This window comes from Gymnoscopelus microlampas (genome assembly GCF_963454915.1).
Source record: "Gymnoscopelus microlampas genome assembly, chromosome: 3".
Taxonomy (NCBI): Eukaryota; Metazoa; Chordata; class Actinopteri; order Myctophiformes; family Myctophidae; genus Gymnoscopelus; species Gymnoscopelus microlampas.
In genome coordinates this window covers 19,701,606-19,722,863 of record NC_139940.1, presented here as the reverse complement: position 1 = coordinate 19,722,863, position 21,258 = coordinate 19,701,606, and the positions used below count along the sequence as shown (strand labels likewise).

Sequence of the window (21,258 nt, the reverse complement as noted above, 5' to 3'; positions counted from 1 at the left end):
TAACGTAATGAGATCATCAAGTGTTTATGATCCTGGCAAACGGAGGGCATCTATATACTCCCAAGATTTACCACCAATTTCTCACAGAAAATAGTGAGTGGGGGAGTGGGGGGGGGGGGGGGGGGGGATACGGGTGGAAAAAAAGGGAGAGTGGGAGGTGAGGGTAGAGCTCCGTCCCATGGAGCTGGGGTAAGAATTTATGGTCAGGAAGAGGGATGAAAGTGTAATTTACAGTGCACGCTCTACCATTCCCCTGCCCTCCCCTTTGGTAATGAGAAACGGCTGTTTGGTTGTAGGGCCCAAGCACTGGTAGGCCCCTCCCCCTGGCTATGACACATCATTAGTTTTTATTTCTGTCTCAGGTTTTACAGCCCCTGCCCAGGCGCCAGCCTTTGGCCGATGATCGGAGCTATTGCCCCGGCTAAGCCCCGGCTTACGTCCGTCTTCCACCACCCAAGATGGCCTCCCGTCGCAGAGGGGGAGCAAAAACAAGTTCACACTCTTACCTCCCTTTAGTGAGACTGTCAGGGGTAACCCCTAGCCCCTAAGTGAAATTAACAACCTGGCGTCCCTATTTGGGCATGTCATTACAGGCAAAATTCATCAAAATGTTCAAAGCTTTCAAAAATTGCCAAAATAGCAGATCTACAAAAACGCGTCACATGAGCTATTTCCCCTGTGCGGCACTGTCTTATGATTAAATGGGGCTTACTATTAAAATAGAATAAAAATAGGGCTTAATAGTAAACTAGGGCTTACATTGGCTCAGAAGGTGAGAGACTGACTCTGCATGGTTATACATAGTGCATACAGTATCACACTAAAAGAAAATATCACAAACTGTCAAAGTTGACTGAGTCCCAGAACCTCTAGGACAGATTATTCCTAACCACAGAAATACCTCTTTAGGAACTGGCTAGCATCCTCAATTAATTAATGGCATTACTTAAGATGGTCTAATCATCTTCAGAGAGGACACACTGCATATCACTAACATATTCTTAATAATAACTAAAGATGCCTTGCAGTGATTCCCTGCTTGAGCAACACCATGAAAAGCATTTGGCACAAAATAATAGTTAGTAGTGGATAAAATGTGGGCATTTCAAATGTCTTCCAAAGCAACTCAAACTAAACAGTTTGTAGAAAACTCAAGCATGACTGAATGGGTTTCAAAAGCCTGCTGCAACTTGTTAAGTATATCAGAATGTTTTTTTATTTAAGCTGTCACAGAATACAATATATACTATGATGATTTTTATGATGGATGATAAACAGATTTTAAACAGTTACAGTTTCAGACATATTCAGTATTACAATCCATAACTTGAATGCATAATGTGATGTGTACCTTCTCTTGAAGCAAGTATCTTGTGGAAAACAAACAGACCCAGGGAAAGCTAAACAAAGCATGTGACAGTAATTGCTCAAACCATTTGTGTCAAACGATACAAACAACTCCAGGGTGATGTCACAAAGCCAGTTGTTGTAGCACTGGCAGAGTGAAAAATCGAACGATTAATCTGAAACTTGAGTAGGCAAACACAATACGGCTGTGCAATATTTCAGACCCTGTTGCAAACATATATGATTGCTGAGCAGCTGACAGCATGATGGCGTACATAATAATCAGAGGCTTGTAGTTGTCGTATAATTTTGCTTTTGATATATCGCTGTGCACTTGGAACGCTTCCTCTTATTGTCGCCATCGCATTTCTTCATCCTGTGAGGCCAATATTAACACACATGTACAGACGTCAAGCTTTCTGAACAGAAACGCTTACAATATACACAACACAACCACGCAAATATACATACAATCATAGGAGTACTCCCTAGGCCTACTTTTGTTGTTGTGGAGTTTACACGGACACACATGTAACCTCTCACCTATGCATATATGCATGTTTATTTATTCCTCTTTTTTTTGTTACAAACAAGGATAGTTAATTGGAGACAAACAACTAGGCTATCAAATGGCTAACTGTTTGCCAGATACCGGAGCAGGTTTTGTGCTGAGCCCCCACTAATCCCCCCTTACATCTTTTCTCGGGTTTGTTTTGTAACCCAAAATATATCAGACCTTCTTTCCATCACAACCGCAAATGAGTTCCAGTGCCTTTCTTTTTTGCATCGTCATAAAATAAGAAATAAAAGTACAAAGACCCTTAATACTGTTCATTTTCCCTATATCACGTACGACATCTCTTTAGAGGCTCTTGAGAAAATCCATCTGCTACCTCTCACAAACATGAACGCAAATGGAAAACAGGTTGCGATTAAAAGTAGATTGGAAAAAAGATACATCATGGAGTACAACAGGCTTGAAGAGATCCCTCGATCATTACAGGGCTCATAGCTTGAGGAAAAGCCCCACTCGGGTCTTCTCAGAGTTCAACAGAGCCCTATGTGGGTTCACGAGGGCTCAAATGAATGGAACGTCTCGTCCCAATGTTCTTAGATCCAGCAGTGGTCGCTCGCCGTGGAACTCAAGCCCACAAGTCTCTCCAGAGTACTCCTACGACGGCTCGTCCAGCCACACTCTTCCTCAAAGCCTGAGTTATACTTAGTTGCGCGCAGGAGTCACGCACCAAAAATAGCCCAATTACAAGTAGATCAGCTATTTTCGGTGTGTGCCACCGGCACGCAACCGAGCATAAATCAGCCGTTACTTAGAAAGTTAAAAGTCTCGTGTTTATTGCAGTGAACCTCCAGTTCTCCTTGGGCATCTTCTAGACATGCATAGCAGCATTAAATCATTTCCTTCATTTTTGACGTCGTGTCAGGGGGTTTCTGGGGAATAGCCAGTGCTGGAGGTGGAGGGGGTTGGGGTATAGGGTGGGTGTTGGAAAGTCTTGTCTCGTGAAGGTTAGGTGACGGAGGCAGGCGTGAGGCTGGATGCAGTGGTGGTCCTGCTGCTCTGGGTCTTTCTCCTCTTGCCCCCTCCTCCCACTCCTCCACCACCTCCTCCCCCTCCTCCTCCTCCTCCTCCTCCTCTGTTGCCTTCTCTTCCTCGCCCTCTTCCGCCCTCTTTCTCTCTCCTATTTGGCTCATCCCTTCTGTCGCCTTTCTTCTTGCCTGAAATTAGAATGAGCAGGAAAACACGATACTCAGTATACAGTCCAAACAGAATGCTCTATTGTGTTGATCAATATAATAGCCACCGGGCTTTTTTGTGTTATCCTTTTAGATTTAATGTCTTACTGTACCACGTGCTGTTTACATTTCTGACTAATAAAGTATTCAATTAAAAAAAAATCTTTTAACGTGTATAATTTGTTATAAGTATAATAGTCAAAATCATAGGTGGGAAATAAACGTGTGGATGCACTTCTGTGACCTACTGGCAGTGTGCACAAGAAATGTGGTGCTGATCGGTCCAGCGGTTTTGCGAGATTAGCTCTGAACACACAGACTGACAGACAGACAGACAAACCAACCCTCTTATAGATGGCTAGACTCCTGCAGAGCCACGCCGCAAAAATAAATACAATAAAATAATGGAATCTAATCTAGTCTAATCTACTGTAGGCGTTAGCAAGCCTGGCGTGGCATACAAAAAAAGAGCTCTGCATTGTGATGTGAAACTCACAACATGGATTCCTGGGGAGGATGTGGGTGATAAGGCCATCGTTGTGTCAGCGGGGCTCCTCACAAGGCCTTTTAATGCGGGCTAATCATGGCTAAGCCTTGTACATCCAGCACAGGATGCAGGCCCCATTCATAAATGCCAATGTGATGCAATGCAGGGCTGTGCCGCATTGACAGTTTACACACAACAGCGCACACTGTAACTATGGGCCGGAAGAATAATGAGCAAGCATTTGTGAGCCGGACACTTCTTAACACTTTGCACGGGAAAGCCTCTGATGCGATCTAATAGTCCATATAAACATTTGTGGAGCTGGTTTGAAGCGAAAGCCCTTGCTTGACCACCACCTCCGCTCCACCAGTCCTCACCTGTTGTCTAAATGCTTAAAGCAACACCTCATCCACTCTCTTCTTATTTTTTCTCTCCAAGTTACTCTTGTACTTTGAATTCTGAACAGTAAAATTCTCAGTGTCTCAATGTTATCCATTTGTAACTCAGAGAGTTAAATGAACACTAAGGATTTTATTGTGCACCTGCCACATATTTCACGACCAGACTTATCTCTCTACAGTAAGTACAAGCATCCATTAGGTCCACACTATGAATGGGGGGGGGGGCAGGTACTTACATTCTATTGAAATGAATTACTGTTCACATTTCCAGCAAGACCACTGGTGGCATAACGACTTGAACATCATAAGGGGTACAAAGACAGTCCACATGGATGTGAAACACTGTGTGAGGGAATGGGAAATGGATGTTTGTGTCAGGTGTGAGACGGTGCATGTTTATGTGCTGCAGTGCTGGTGCTGTTGAGAGAGTTTGCTCTCCCTGGAAACCAAGTCAACATGCGTGCGGCTGGAAAGCGTTATGTATGCATTTGATAAAGTTAGGGCTTATGTCGCCACTGTGCTTGCCTGCTGTTGTGGATAATAATAGTACTGTATGTGACTTTTCCTCAAGAATTTTCTTTCAATTTAGCTGTGCAAACAACGTAACTTTTTTTTTTAAAGTATTTTTTACAAAACAAAACAAACAACAAAAGGCCTAAGGGAATAAGGAATTGAGCCCTATACAGTATGCTGTCATATGACAAATAGTAACAATAGCCTACACGCTCACTGTTGTGACTATTATTTCTATCTTTAAAATGTTTGTCTAAAATAATGTTAAAGTGGTTAATAATTTGACAATTTACAAAGAAAAATACCAAAAATATTGATACGGCAGTAAATTGGTTAGACATTTAATAGTGTTATATTTTGCATTGGAAAAACAAGCACGGCTCACAACTAGGCCCCTGTAGGGTAGTGTACACTGGCAGAGGCACAAGCCTCACACAGTAGCCCACTGTCAGGGAAAAGGCTCATGTTCTTTGTCAAAAGGCATGGGTGCCAAACTCATGAAAGCATACTATATGTCACTGTTACCTTCTGGTCAGCGGGCACAGGCCACATCAGAAACATTAGCGTCTAACATGCTCCGCATGCACGTGTGAATACTTGAATCAACAAACACATTTGGGAGCTATTTGGGAGCGATAATGAAACAAGTTCTCAATGTTCGGAGGTAATTGTTTCTGTTTATGTCAATGAGGCACGGTGAACCTGAGAGGAGTTAAGTGCTCGCTCTCTCACAAACACGAACAAACGCACGCACGCACGCACGCACGCACGCACGCACGCACGCACGCACGCACGCACGCACGCACGCACGCACGCACGCACGCACGCACGCACGCACGCACGCACACACACACACACACACACACACACACACACACACACACACACACACACACACACACACACACACACACACACACACACACTTACGCAATATGAAGGACCAACACTGGTGTGCTTACTGTGTAAGGACTTAATTAGCTCTCTGACATACCACTAATGGATGCAGGAGACAGGGACTCCATCAATTTACACAGCCTTGATTGCAATGTCTCTCCATCCAAGCTAAACAACGTTGCCTGACAAAGGCAATCACATGTCCAAAAATAAAAATGGGTTTCGTGCGAAGTGTTTTTGTAGAGCTTCAGGAAGGCTGAGAGGGGGGGGGGGGGGGCAGTGAACGTGGCCAGATCAACACAAAGCGTGAGATCTACAAACCAGTAAATCACTAATGTTATACAAGCTCTGCCCCTGGTGTTTTTTACAGCTGGCCTGTCAGCCAGCTCCCGCGGATGAATCTGCTGTCGCATTGATTTAGCACATGGTGAGTTTATGAACACAAAACGTTGGTGTGGCAACGAGTCACGCAACCGCCGCCCATCACAGGCTAAGTCACAGTCGAAAATGTGTTTGTACACACGTTGGCAGGAGGAGAGTACAGTAGTACATCTGATTTTCAGAGCAGTTTATTTTGCTGCTGTATGGATTGGAATCAAGCAAAACACTGCTCAAATTCTGACAGTGCCCCATTTTATAACCCAGGAGGCTTTCATGACTCAATCTCCCTCATCTCCAGTAGACGGGCCACACCTCACTCATCACACTCATCGTGCCTCCCTTTGCCCCCCCCCCCCTAACTTTAGACATTTGGCAGACGTCATGGTACGCTTTTACGGGGCGGTTTATAATATTTCAATGTTAATTATTCTTCTGACCCCAAGGTACAAATTCTTTCCAGGATGCAGACGTCATGGTATAAATGTGCTTCTCATTTCTCCAACGATGCACTGCCTTGTCCAGTCGGTGCATGGTCCGCTCCTCACTGAGGAATTATGCTTAATATATACTACGTGCTGCGAGCTTGTAGATCGGTTATTTTTACTAATACATATAGATGAGTTACAGAGTTTGACCAAGAGCTGACCACTGGAATGATTGAGCCTCCCCATCTCTTCTCACATTATATCCATGTATGTTGTTATATGTAGATAACATTAACATTTGCACAGCAGAGATGTCAGTGCTGCAAAAAAATAATAATGTTGCTGAGCGCCCTGAAATCTCCTAAGCGTGCCACCCTCCACTAAAAGGTTTTGAATATTGCTGGTTTACAATTCAATAAAGCCTAATACCTAATGGCAATGGTACGCTAATTAGACAACAGGGACTACTATAAGAAATTAGACAGCTTATATGAAATGGGATATGTGATATAAATATATGAGCCAAAGGGCACTGCCCCAGCAATGATCCATGCCGAACAGCAGAACATGCTCTTTAAAACAATTTAACTTTTTACGATGTCTTATTGGGTACTTTTGCAATGTTTATCCTCCTCAACATCATGATGGATACAGATCAAAATGTGTTGCTTTGTGAACGCAGTCAAGACACTTTCAAGCAAGCTGACCAGAGTCAATATTGTTCCCCCCATTTCAGCCAATAAACCCGTGACCAATTGGCCAGTAAGTATCTTTAATCAGCTTCAGCTGCAAATGACTCCGCCAGGTCTCGTTAGCCCCGTGCAAGCCGTCAATAATGGTCACTCTCAACTGATTGATGGATATGGCTGTTAATCTACAGGAGAGTACGCTGGTGTGCGGATGATAAGAGCCCGAGCAAACATGTCAGGACCACATAAACCTCCCGCTACGTCGAGCTTCAATACAAACAGATTCTCTCCCGCTCTGATCCTACTCCAGATCCGCAGTGCAAAGCACCCGCCCGTCATCGGCTTGGCTCGCACTCACGGTTTATTGTTTACATGCTGAGGAGTCAAGAGATTCTGTGTCCTCCTGCGAGTGCAGCCAAACCAAACCCAATCAACACGTTGCGGGTCACAGACATGCAGGCGGGTAGGCCAGCCTTTGAATGTTGAGTAATGCCTCCATCATTCATAATATTGACCGCTGATGGCTTTTTCATGTCTCACATGGATCTGATCACAAGTTCAACTGATTTACTGCCGTTGTCCGCCAAGGAACAGAACATGACATCACTGTAATTCTGCTTGCATAGTACGTATGAATGAAGTCGTACCTTTTTCTGTGTGTGTGTGTGTGTGTGTGTGTGTGTGTGTGTGTGTGTGTGTGTGTGTGTGTGTGTGTGTGTGTGTGTGTGTGTGTGTGTGTGTTGCATGAGTGCACGTGCGTGTGTGGCCACTTGCAAGCCCGTTATTTACCTTTTGCACAGGGGGTCTTGAGCACAGTGCATTTTCTTTTCTCCGTCTGCGGCACGCACGGCTGCGAGGTGACCAGAGCGGAGGGCCGGTCCTGGCTGGAGACCTGCTGAAGGGGCTCACGTGCCCGGCTCTGGGAGCCTTTCTTAAAACCACACGTCTTGTTCTTCTTCATGCAGGGGCTCCACAGGCTCCACTCCCCCAGACTGCACTCTGCAGGCTGGCCTGGAACCAGACCAGGGGAGAGGAAAACCGCTGTGGTGAAAAGTGTCTCCCGCAGTTAAAACACCTAAAATCTCTTGCCTTTAACTTCTAATTTGGACTTTTCTTTCTGCAGCACTTTAAAGTGTCTCCCGCAGTTAAAACACCTAAAATCTCTTGCCTTTAACTTCTAATTTGGACTTTTCTTTCTGCAGCACTTTTTTCTTAGACATACCTCTGAGCTTAACCCATTAAAACCGGGAAAAGCACCTGTGTCATTTTAGATTTTAGCGTGAATGATTTTGGATTACGAAAAGGTTTGAAAACTACTGATTTAGAAGGTATTTGTAGAATCGGCCTCAGGTTTTAAAGGGTTAAGTCATGTCCAAATTTGCTGACAATTTAGAAATAGTTATTTTCCTCTATGACCAGAGAAGAAGGAAGGAGATAAGCAGTTGCTGTGAACCTGATAATGCTAAAAACAAATTGTTGTTGTGGTCAGGTGGAAACCCTGTATGTTCAAAAGCGTTACTTTTCAGGAAATGAAAAGTAACGATGGATCCAATGTGGTTATTAATTAGTCACAAGCTTGTTAATACTTATGATTTGTTTCAATGTTTATAAACCCCACCGACACAATTTCACTTTAAATGTTTTCCAAAAATAAAAACAAATTGCAAATATTGTTGCTACTTTTGTGTGATACTGTAAGTATGACAAAGTAGGGCATTAAAGAGAGAAACATCTTTTTTTCTATCTATTATCAGCCCCATGGACACTTGAATTCATGGATATTTTTTTGTTTTTGTCGCATTCCTAAGCCAATAATTTCATCAGCGGTTCCGGAAGGAGACACAAAGGAGACTCTTTGAGTCTCCTACCGGAACTGCTGCCGGTCATCAAATTATTGGCTTAGGAATGCGACAAAAAACAAAAAATATCCATGAATTCAAGTCTCCATGGGGTGACCAATCAAATAGAAAAAAAGTCATTTTGGGGGTGAACTATCCCTTTAATTCACAAAAAAAGAAAAAAGTTGAAATATGGAGATACAAGGTTTCTGCCTGACAGCAACGAAATGAGCGTCATAATGTGTGCGTGTCCGGAGCCGCGGCTCTGGGTCAGCTTCAGAGGAACAGAAAGGGTGATGTCAGCGTATCAGACCAGAGGGATGGATGCAGGCTTCTGCTTCAGGCAGTTGCTTGGAGGGCACTGCGTCTTCAGATTAATGCACTGTTTGCTTACTTATGACGGGAATAGTCTACAAAAAAAAAAAACTTCTAGAAAAAGTCTTATCGGCCAGCAGGCCCTACTCCAAAGTTCAGCGCACTTGTGATTGAGAAACAGCAGACAGAGAGAGAGAGAGAGAAAAAGAGAAAGGCAAAACTCAAGAGAACATGCAATTTCTCTCTGGGTTTTATTTTGTTTGTGTAAAAGTGTTTTGTTCCCGGCCAGACAGCCGTGTTCTGACCAGCGGAACATAACTTTACTGTTCGCTTGGAAGTGGAACTCATGTGGTGAGTGCAATGTGGGCTATGCTGTGGGCAATTACTCTGCACATTGAGCACTGGTTCTCAATGTGGGGTCCAGCGACCTCCTCAGCTACATGATTGACAGTTAGGAACAAATAGGAACCTTTAGAGGTCTTTAACTCAGAGAGTGGACAAATGGACCCACTTGGACCCATTTATTTCCAATCGCACACTCTCACAATGAGGATTTTACAGTGTAGATTGGTTTCCTAGAGATAAAAAAAATAATTGTATCAAATGGGGTTCGTGTCTTAATGCAGTGATACTCAACCATTTTCATTTCAAGGACCCCCAGTTTGATATGCATTAAGCCACGGACCCCCCCCCCTCCATTTGATAAAACATTCCTCTGGGAATAAGTGTTAAAGCAGCACTATGTAACTTTCCTCATCTCCCCGGATTTGAACCTGGTTTCCTGCTTAAGTGCTGACATTTTTACCATTGAGCTATTAGAGCCGGCCTGCTTGTTCAAGGGACAAATTGAATCTTGACCATCAGGTCAAAATTTGCAGGGAGACAAAATACAACCACCCCAATTATATAAGTTATATTGTATTAACATACTCCATACAGATTGCACAAAATTACATTCTATTCAAAAAAAAGTTACATAGTGAGGCTTTAATTTAACACTGCATATACAAATAACCTCTAGGAGTTACAGACCCATAAGAGTCCATTTGGTTCCTAATATCATTATCAATTGTTTAGCTGGGGACCCCGCGGAACTCCCCTCAAGGACCACTGGGGGTCCCCAGACCCCATGTTGAGTACCTAGGTTAGTCAATATATGAAAAAATATCACTTAACCCTAAACAAATTGATACAAAAGGGTTTTCAATGGATTCTGGTTGTATTTGGCATTCTAAATAACATACTAAAAATCTACCAAAATCTACATCCCTGAAAGCCGTCATTTTCTAGATGGCGTCCACGATGGCTGCCGGGAGCTTAAAATAACTACAGTATATCTCCATTGAAGACATTTACAAAAGATTTTTCAATTGATTCTGGTACCACTAGGCATGCTTATGAACATACGAAAAGTCTAGGAAAATATGGACACCATCTTGAAAATTAAGCCTTTCCGGAAGGTATAGTTTCCTAGATTTCGTGTGTGTTATCAAGCATGCTTAGAGCTACCAGAATCAATTGGATTGAGACATTTCTAGCGCCCGGAAGCAATCTTGGACGCTATCTTGAAAATTACGCCTTTCTGGTAGGCATATTTTCCTATTTTTTTTTGTATGTTCTTAAACATGCATATAGGTACCAGAATCAATTGGACAATCTTTTATATCCCCTTTTGCAATTGAGATATAGCCATTTTAAGCTCCTGGCAGCTATCTTGGATGCCATCTTGACAATTCTGAAGATTTTGGTAGATTTTTTGTATATTATTTAGCATGCCAAATACTACCAGAATCCATTGAGTAACCTTTTATATCAATTTGTTTGGGGTTAAACCATATATTGACTCACTTGGTGTAGAGGAAGAGCTAGAAATGATAAGCCAGTAAAAGCCATCTAAAAGAAGCCATGAGGGTTGGACATTGCTGAGGTTTGAGATGGTTAGCGAAAGGCCGTACTGTAGGTCGCTCACCTACACACTCCATGGTCCCGTTAACGGTGTTCAGGCCTGGAGGGCAGCTCACGTGACATCGTCCTCTGTGTGAATACAAGCCCTCCTTACATTTTGTGCAAAAATTGCGATTGAAACAAGCCTCACAATTTTCTATTTTACATTCTGAAAGAAAGAGGGGAGACAAAAGGAGAGGATCAAATGACACGACCAAATCCGCATTTTGTGAGCACATTGATTCCAAAACCTGATTTATGCTTCGGCAAAAAACTGTCGACACAACATGTCGCAGGACGCGTGTTTCGCCGAAGCCCAAGTGAGGCTTAACAACAGATGCCTTTGTTCCAGTGCAATCCCCTAGAGTCGACTGTTTGTTCGTCATAATTTAAAAGTGAACAATGAAAAAGGAAAATAATTTAAAGTGAACATGAAGTGCTGCTTTTCACTTTTAATAGAATACAGTATGCACAGCTTTTCTGACTGCATTCAAGACTCTGCAGAGGGAGGACGATGAGAACTTGACTTTTATTCCCTCTGAGAGATTTATTAGTGATAAAACTACAGGAGATGTTTAGGGGGATATTTCATGAATAACACTCATCTCCTAAAAGCACATGCATACCACAGGCCCTTTTTTTCTCCTCTTTTTTTTTGGCTGGTGTGAATCAGCGCAAGGCCGGCGGCAGGTCGTGTCACTGGGTTTCTTAACCACATGAACCCTAGCGTCCCTAATCTGGGGCAAACATTCGGTGAAAATAGCTGGTCTACAAGCTCAAAATGTGTCCTATTGCGACACATTGTGAGCTTGTAGATCAGCTATTTTTGGTGAATATATTTAATATAGAGGGGAAATAGGAGGGGTGCTAGTATAGACCCCTGTGGGACTCCAGTAAACTAAATATACTGTGTATAGGATTTAAGTGGTTGAGAGAATCCTCGCACCCCACAGCATTGTGAAAATCCTTTAATTCTTTACTGTAACAAGCAACTACTTCAGGTTGGGATAGTTACAGGCGTGGGAGAATATAAACCAGATGCTATTTATTAGAAGGCGACCAAAAAGGCATTGGTCTCATCCCAAACACCTCTTCTTTATTCTCATCATTACCTACGTCTGAATTAACATGGGGAAAACATCAGTCGAAAATGGGGCTATAAAAGCATTGGGCAAAGACGCAATCCTCTCACTTTTAGGGTGGAAATATATCATATTATTATATTATACTATATCAGAGACTCGTTCAGCAGGAGACAGCATTTTGTTCACATGTGCTGAAGAATGTCTGCTTCGCCGCTTGGGTTCTTGCCAAGGTCAGACATGAGCTAACGCCGAATCCCTTCGCTGGGATTTTAATGTTCTAGCCTCTGCTCTCAATTATAGTTTTTAAGCCCCTGACAGCTAAATTTGACAGGACTGACGTTTGTAGTTCTAATGTAAGACAAATGTTGCTAACAAGACATGCTGGAATGACTTGATGATTAGATAATAGGCTCAGGTTAGCCACTGAGGGCCGCCATAAGGAATTCAGGGAACCAAACCATCTTGCTCTGTAACATTTGGGGATAGTACGAGGGAACAATACAGGAAATGATCACAACATTTATACACATTTGTCTTTTTATGTCACCTCATTCACAGTCACTGATGTCCGACTCCTCTGTGAAATAATTGTGATATTTAACGCTTCTGGTATGATGAGCCTCAAATATTTAAGTACTGTATCTCAATTTATCTGAGTGTCCATTGACTTGCTTCTCCAATACTGGCACTCCTGTTCAGTTAGAAGGCTGATGATGATTTACAACGTTAAGATATGATGCTCAGAATCTGTTTGGACAATAGGCTGTGCAAATTCCATAAGAGGGCTACAGTATGTGATTCGGAATGCTATCTAATCTACCTGTCAATACCGGAGCAGTAAAATACAGGCTGCAAACATGAAGAGGGCAGCCTTGTGAGGCGTCTCCACAGGAGTACGCATTTTAGCTCCTGTTTCCAGAATCTCTGGAAGTGAAATTCAAAACTCTTAAATCAAGGGCCAGATTTATGCTTAAGAGTTTTATCTGCTGTTGGGTGTGTGAGTTTGAGTGAAAGCATTAATGAACACATCTGATATATATTACGTGATGTAGCAACAGGTCATCAAACAAACAGTCTGTATTTTTTCCTCCTGTAGAAAAATAAAATAATGAATACAAGCTGCAGGCCTCCCTAATTGCCGACCAAAATCTATATCTGCCCTACGAGAATGGAGATCACTTGAGTATGGCTAGCCGTTCTCATTGTACTTAATGTGACATAACTGCATAACTAAAGAACAGCACAAACTGATGAAGCATCTTTTTCAACCAACTGTATTCAAATGATGTGGCTGTTAAAGAGAATATACAAAAAAATTAAGCAGGTATATCTGTATATGCATAAAGCCAATCGAAAGAATAAACAAATAGTGAGTCTGGGCTGGCCTGCACCCTGAACATACTGTAAGAGCCAAATAAATACACAGACATCCTCTCAAAAATAGACAAACAACAGTGCATTAGAAATGTTTTTGCAGGGATTTTGTTCCAATCCTGTTTTCTGCCCACAAGTAAGGGGAAACAGACCGCAAACTGAGCTGCTGGCATTCATAGTCTAAAAACATGGGGCTAGTGCCACCCGAGCCAACCGGGGAAGTTTGATAAACACTGTGGCCACACGCCTTCCATATTAGCGAAACCTAGCTGCAGCCAACACTAAAAACTGAAAGTTCTACTGTTTTATCTCTACCTGGTGCGCGCGCACGTGTGTGTGTGTGTTTGTTTGTGTGTGTGTTTTGACATTATTGTGTTGTTTGCCATGTGGCCAGGAGCATACCCGCGGGAACTAGGGGTTCTGGAGTGCCGGCCGCCCCTCGGCCAGGAGGTTAAGAAAATAAAGGAAAACCTCTGTCACGTTATTCATATAAATACAAATTGGTACTGGGTTGCGGAATAAAAGAAAATAGGCCTATTTTACAAATGGGCCTATTTATTCTTAAGCTACACATTTTTGTTTTTATTATCATCATCACAAATCAGCGTCTGCCGTCAGTCCGCTGTTTCCTGTTTAGTGTTACTTTACACACGGGCGCACAAGCCTCATAGTGAACAGGTTGTTTATAACATGGCACAGAAACAAACAAATGTCTGATTTCTTTGGTGGGCCCAAATCAATCCCAAAGAAAAGCACAGAAGCAATCACCACCTGAGTGTGTAAATGAAGAGCCTCAGCCGGACTCTATTGAGTTGTTGACATGAGGGAATTCATTACCATCACCCCAGAGCGCTGTCCTCTCACCTTGAGATTACCTGTTCATGCTTTGACTAAATCATCATAACATATATATTAACCAATGATCCATTTAAGCGATCTGTGAATTACTGTTGTAAGTGTTGTTGTTGTTGTGTTATTGTTGTACGTCTTGTTTTGTTTTGCCTTGTTTGTTTTGTTTTGTTGATGTTGTTTGAACTGCCTGTTAAATGTCTAAATGTATGAAAAATGTATCTCTGTAATCTGTGGATCCCCTGGAAAACGAGATGGTACATCTCAAGGGGTTATTTCCAATAAAGAATTTCTATAATAAATAGGTAATAGCTAATTTGTACTGGAATGTGTATTAGCCTGGTTATTGGGTTTTGTAAAGAAGAAATTGCTCTTGAGTTGCTGTGTATAACGCAGCTGCCATACTGCCATACTGTAATATGTTCTGAACTTCTGATAATCGGAGCCTTGCCATACTGTGGAGCCTATTTGTTCTGATGGGTCTCTGTGCCATATAGCCTGCTGGCCACTGTGTGTGCGCCAATCCTATTATGTTTAGGCTATTTGATATTACATTGCAACCTGAGTGCACAACGATTCTGCACTTAATTCTAAAAAGATTTCCGTTATTAGAATTTTGCTGTGTCAGCTAAGCCTGGTTAATTGCCTGTGACAGATTGTTTATTAGTCGGGAAAGTGTCGTTCTTGATTGTTATTAAAAAGCCGAAGCAGTCTGTTGTTAGTAAAACAACGGCGTAGTATTGTGTTTTATGTGACGGTATTGCCAGAGTCGCTGTCTGCGGTGCTGTAGGAAAAATAAAGGGGGGGGGGGGGGGGGGACTATGCTCCCCCACTGGTCAGAAGTAGTTCCCGCGGCTATGGCCAGGAGGCAACAAACCGAGTGTTCTGGTGCATATGTATGTGCTGATGTACAGTACGTTTAAAAGTAACTCCCGCTATTATTCATTTCAGTTTTACAGGGACAAAAAATAATTAGGGAGTGATACTTGGTGTTAAAGGATAGTCGCAAAAGAGTGCACAGCAATGTTTCTGAATATAACAAATGATGTTAAGAAGTGAACTAATAGAAGGGTAAGGCTTTAAATGTCAGTAAACCAAATGTTAATTATGTAATATTTATTTTAATTTGCCAGTCATAATGGCAGCGTTTAACACAGTTTTGGCTGTAAAATAGGGAGTAACTCTGTAATCGGGCAAAAATAGATACTTATAGCATCTTTAACCACAAGGCCACTATACTTCATTGTACAGCGAATAGCAAAAATCTATAAGCTCACAACACGTCACGATGCGACACGTTGTGGACTTGTAGATCTGCTATTTTTGCTAAATTTATACCTACAATGACATGCCCAAAATAGGGACGCTGAGGTTGAAAGTGGTTAACAAGTCAGCTGTACCCTGTAGAGACCAATATGGCATGTGGACCTCTTTGGATCTTATGTGCCCAGTAGTACCTCAACTTTTCGGGGTCTCAGTGTCCCTCACCATGCACCTGAGTAGGGGGTCCAAGAAGACAAGCTCAACTCACGGGTGCATCTATTGGTCTCTGGGTTCCTCATGCCAAAGTATCCCACGGGGCAGGAGGCGAGGCACACTCCTATCTGCCGAATGTCGTTGCGCTCCAGGAAGATGAACAGCTTGGGCTTACATTTCACACAGCCATTGTACTCAGAGCAGCGATCGCAGCCTTTGGGGCAAGATGGCAGCACCTCTGGGCTAACTGTGGAAAGTAAAAGAGAGGGAGGGGTTGAGGGGGGGGGGGGGGGGGGGGGTGTATAGGTACAGAGAGCATAGTCATTACCAAACAGCACAGCATGGGGTATCATCAACATCAGTTGACCATCTTCAGCCTGAGTTTTTTTCATGGGAAAATGAAACAAAGACAGCTGTCAGTTTCTGTGGTGCCAATAAGAGCAGCATCAGGGCACGTTTCTCATTTTTGCAGGCAGTGTGGCCATAAACCTGCCAGTGCTTTATCACCCCAACTAGCAGGGGTTAATGTTTGCAGTTTAATCTAACCAGGGGCCATGCCAAACCTCCTTGTTTGAACAGTTACTCACTGTTTACTTGAAACTGCTCGCCAGAGATCCTCAACAGATTTTCAGTTTGGAGAAACCAGAGTGTTTGGAACTGACAGTCCGCCAAGGTCCATTCAAAATCAGGCACTGATATCGCACAGCCACCATATGGCCACTATAGCGTCAATCAGAAAATAAGGATTCTGGGAATGCCCAATACCAATGAGGGTGCGTAACACCAATGTAATTATGTGCAAAACCTCTCTGTGCTTCTGTATAGCGCTGCAGCTCAGCAGTGGCAAGACCTTTTCAGTAATAGTGTGTAAAGCCGAATAGAGCAACTCACTGACCCTTCAAACTCTAGACATACCACAGCCGCACTTACACTTAACCACCATGTAAGAACCATACTTTATATCCCAATTGCCTCATCTTCCAGAAAAGCAAAGAGATTGTACGCATAGCCAGTAATCTAAGTTATTGCCGGGGAAAAGCGTGTCAAAGTGCACATCCTGTTTCTAGGGGCCATTGGGTGCCGAAACTGCAGTCATCAGGGTTGATTTACAGTCCTGCGCGGTATCGGCTCTAAATATATACACACTCACACGGCAACACATCCATCCATCTGTCTCCGTCAGATAAGTTGAATGGTTGAATGCGTTAAAAAAAGGTTCTCCCGTGAATCGATTACGCCATGTCTGAGTCACGGTACTCTCAGATGCAGGAGGAGCAGTTACAGACATGGCTTATCGCTTCGCTAATAATGATAATAGTAATAATGATCCATGGGTATAATATTTAACCACCAGTAGGGAGGGGTGTTAGGCTATGAATTTGGAAAATGTGGTGTTGCAAACAGTCTCTGACCCTTTGGCTGTTCAGAAGAGAGAGAGTTCATGCGGTCTGGAGTACGAGGAGGAGCAGAGGAATACTCTCCACTCCAGAGAGAAGATGGTCTCGGTTTGATCTCTGCATTCCATCGTTAGAACATGGGCAAACACAGCTTTGCAGCAGTCTGGTACAGCAGAGGACTGGCCAAGCAAATGTGCAGACAAGTGGTTAGCAAAGCAGTCAAGGACGGTTAAAGGAAACAATTGTTTACAATCTTCATATTTTCATTTACTGTAGATCTTTGGTTTCAAATCTCTGGACACTGTAGATGAAAGAGGTGTAAAATTCAGACTGTCTAGTAGTCTCAAGCATACTCGCGAGACAAAATGATCTGCCCACAAAGCAATGGCACAAGACAAGTCATGACCAGTATCAAATAGTGACTTTTCCATCCCCTGAATATTTCATGCTTAACTTATACTTGACATCATACTGTCGTATGATGTCGTCGCCTGCTGAAGATAGCCAATCTACAAACTCACTCAGCTATTTTCGGCAAGCCACACGATTCTGTGACAAAGTATAAATTGTGCTTTAGATAATCATTCCAAAGCATTGTATTAATTGGACTCTAACATACAGTAACTTCTCACTAATAATAACCCATGCTGCCCATTGCCATGTTTGTGGTTGGCACAGGCCTACATCTGTTGCTGTGAACCAATCGTGGTTCAATATAAATTCCGCTTCATTGAGCTGGCATTCCCTGAAAGCTGCTCGTGTGCCGAGAAGCAATTGCCTCAAAACCTGACAATAACTCCCAAGCACAGAGATTCACCCCAGGTCTGACGCCAGAGGTAGCTAGCAAGTAAACACTTTCTATGGGTGCATAAAGCCAGAACAATTCTTACAACAACACAAGGCATCATGTCTGGTCTGGGTTCTGAAAACCATCAGACAGGTAGCCTCCTCATCCCACTAACTTCCCCCAGAGAGAGACTGACGCAGAGAAAGCCATGGTTCAGGAAGGTGAATCCACTGAAAACCTCACTATAAACAATCTTAATACCCATAAAAGCTTAACATAAACCGAGAAAGGCATAATCATAAAAAATAGGAAGAAAGGCGAGCTATTTGGGGTGAGCAACTTAAAGTGGAGCCTATGTACATCACCATAATGCTGTGGCAAAATAAATAAGACTGACGAGAAAACAAACAAGAAGTAATCTTACTGTGCCTGTTAAATGTTTATAAGACATCCACCACCGTGACACAGACCACAGAAAAGGAAGGCGTAAAGGCCGTAGAGTCAGAAAATCAGAAAAGAGAGAGGGGGGAGAAATTGTTTCGTGGGGAGAACGTTTTTAACCATATGAACTACTAGCGTCCCTACTCTGAGAACGTCAAAATAGACGAACATTGGGCAAAAATAGCCGATCTACACACTTGAGATGAGACGTGTCGTGAGCTTGTAGATCAGCTATTTTCACTATTTGACGTACAACGAAATATATACTCACTCCGTCTCTGTCTTCTGGCCTTGGGGAGCTTGACAACATCGCTGTGACCCATGGAGCTGAGGAAGACCACCGCCAGCGCTGCCAGTCCCAGCTGCATAGTCCCTGCTGCCGTCCCGGCCACGCGGGGTTCCCCCCCGAGCAGCCAGCCGGACCACGCAGGGGGAACCCCCCCCCCTTCCGCTCTGACAGGTGGACCCCTTTTGCCTACCGCTGGTGCCGAGGACCGCCGGCTGCTGCTACCGTTCCCTTTGGGTCGCTCTCTCGTCTCCCTTAGTCTACTCTTTCTTTTTGTTGTTCCTCTCCTTCCTCCGTGTCCCTCTCCTCTCCTATCCTCTACTGGCTGGCACTGCGTCGGCAGCTCCGTTGACGGCGTTGAGCGGAGGGCGATGCTGCCGCGGCTGCGAGTCCCGACAGGTCCGGGGCGCGACGAGCCATCGTCGCCTTCTGGTGAGTTTGTTGTGGCAGCGGGCCCGAGAGAAAGAAGCTGGGGAGATGCGGGGAGGGGAAGGGGAGGCTGTCGTGGGGGTCAGAAGTAGTGTGGAAGGGGTTGCGTGGATGATGAACAGAGCAGTGGTGGAGGAGGAGAGGGAGAGGAGAGGAGAAGAACTGAGGGGGAATGAAAGGAGAGGAGAGAATGAGGGCGCTTCTGACTGTTCAACCCATGAAGCTAGTGGCGGGCTGGCAGGGGAGCAGGCAGCCTGTCGTTGGTGCGGACGCCAGGGAGAGTTTGGTGTGAGTGAGAGACTGAGCTCAGGAGCATGTGTCTTATTAAAGATGCTCTGAGGAGGCAAAAGAGGGAGGGTCACGAGGGGGGGGCGGGGGGGGCGAGCAGACAGGGAAAAGCCTGACGGAGATAGGTTCTGGGCTCCTATGCGTGACAACGCATCTGCCTCTGCCAGGACCTGCCGGGGAGAGAAGGAGGGAGGAAACACGCATGCACACACGCACACACACACACACACACACGCGCACGCACACACACACACACACACACACACACACACACACACACACACACACACACACACACACACACACACACACACACACACACACACACACACACACACACACACACACACACACACACACACACACACAGGCAACAGAGTTGAGGGAGAAGGGTGTGTGGGAGGTGGAGTGGGTGGGAAGTAATGGGGTGAGAAAAACAATGAAACATGAACTCTAAACGCTATGACATTAAATCAGCATGACAAAAGGATAGTGATATCTTGGCAAAAACTGGACGTTTTCAAACAGCTATGAAATGATATCAATACCAGTTATTGAAACCTACAGAGATTTGAATTCTTATCCTGAAACAAGCAAGTAATAGACTCTGTTATCGGGGAAATCACTGCAACTACATTACACTATGTTGAATAATACTAATGAAGTAAGATAGAATGTACTCCGTTCACAGAGAACTGTCAGTTTGATGCACAGAACTCTTGACTGCTCCCTTCAAAACACCAGCCACAGCACAAGGAAACAAAAAGCCACAAAGTTCTTACAGTAGGCAATGTAGGCATCTCTCCAAGCAGTATTCCAACTACAGGGTGATAGAATAAGCATGTTTATTCTATTCCTATACAATGATGAAAGTGCTGTGTACCCAACTCTCTCTGGGAAACGCAAAACACACTTGGACTAGAGGACCTCGTCATATTTGGTGCTGAGATCTCTTCAGATAGTGTCACACTCGGCCTATATTTACAGCTCTTGTGTGAAGAGGACACACAGAACATGTTGGGATCGCAGCAACGGGGGGTCCTCCCTCGCGGCTTGATAAAGAAAAACAGGGCCATATTTGGCCGTTGAGCCTGGTTGTGGCTCCGAATCATGCAAAGGACAATGCCATTTGGTACATCGAAACATTCCAAGAGACAACATTGTGTTTTTTATTAAACGAATGAACAAAAAGGGATAATAATCTTGAGATCTCACCATGCAAGTCTTTTTATAAGCTGCTCTGCCAAAGCGATTGACCTTTAAACTCAAAGTAATTAATTTTGAGAATCCAAGAAGAGAAGAGAATTGTGGTAGATGTCAACCATAAACTAAAAAATGAACAAAAGAACCTGATATATATCACTAGTGTGGTGAATGGTGATATTGTCCAGGAACCCTCTCATTCTCTAAATGGGTGTCGACGTTAAAATGGGTGAGGAGGGATTTGTTCAAGACAACTTGTCTTGCTATTGTGAAATGTTAAAAATGTGAGATGGGATGCTATTAATTACAATCACTCGTCCATCATCCCTAATATGAGCATACTGAAGTATCTCTCTCTCTGAGGGGAAGCTCTCAGAGCGAAGAGGCTGCTAACAGTGGCTTTGTTCTGTAGCCCATCCATGTGGAACTAGTCAAAAGGCTGGAGTACACACAAGCACACACACATGCACACGCACAAGCGCTCGCGCACGCACACACACACACACACACACACACACACACACACACACACACACACACACACACACACACACACACACTCAACTGTTCCTGAATACCTCCATTTCCAACGGTTGAGATAAAGTTCCTCAGATTTAAGTCTTCTTTTAGGTAACTACTCTGCTATGCCAAGTATCT

General features: G+C 43.7%; 1 protein-coding gene across 2 annotated transcripts; it reads right to left on the bottom strand.

Moving 5' to 3' along the window:
* Positions 1-1,190: 1,190 nt before the first annotated feature.
* On the bottom strand, positions 1,191-19,190 carry rspo1 (R-spondin 1). Of its 2 annotated transcripts, none has more exons than XM_084051952.1 (5): positions 18,667-19,190; positions 15,826-16,017; positions 11,012-11,155; positions 7,679-7,930; positions 1,191-3,078 (listed from the first exon to the last, which is right to left on the bottom strand). In XM_084051952.1, the coding sequence occupies exons 1-5, from the start codon at positions 18,761-18,763 to the stop codon at positions 2,870-2,872; spliced, it is 894 nt and encodes a 297-aa protein (XP_083908078.1). In that variant the 5' UTR covers positions 18,764-19,190; the 3' UTR covers positions 1,191-2,869. The 2 variants fall into 2 exon arrangements, with proteins under 2 accessions (XP_083908078.1, XP_083908077.1); XM_084051951.1 differs by having other exon boundaries at positions 7,679-7,900; positions 18,667-18,896.
* Between the last annotated feature and the right edge of the window lie 2,068 nt (positions 19,191-21,258).

Excerpts from the sequence above, each read along its gene's own strand:
- rspo1 (XM_084051952.1), bottom strand. The coding sequence starts at position 18,763 with ATGCAGCTGGGACTGGCAGCGCTGGCGGTGGTCTTCCTCAGCTCCATG. Across the intron at positions 16,018-18,666 it reads GGCCAGAAGACAGAGACGGA|TTAGCCCAGAGGTGCTGCCA; the intron begins GTGAGTATATAT and ends TACTTTCCACAG. Across the intron at positions 3,079-7,678 it reads CAAGACCCCCTGTGCAAAAG|GCAAGAAGAAAGGCGACAGA; the intron begins GTAAATAACGGG and ends TTCTAATTTCAG.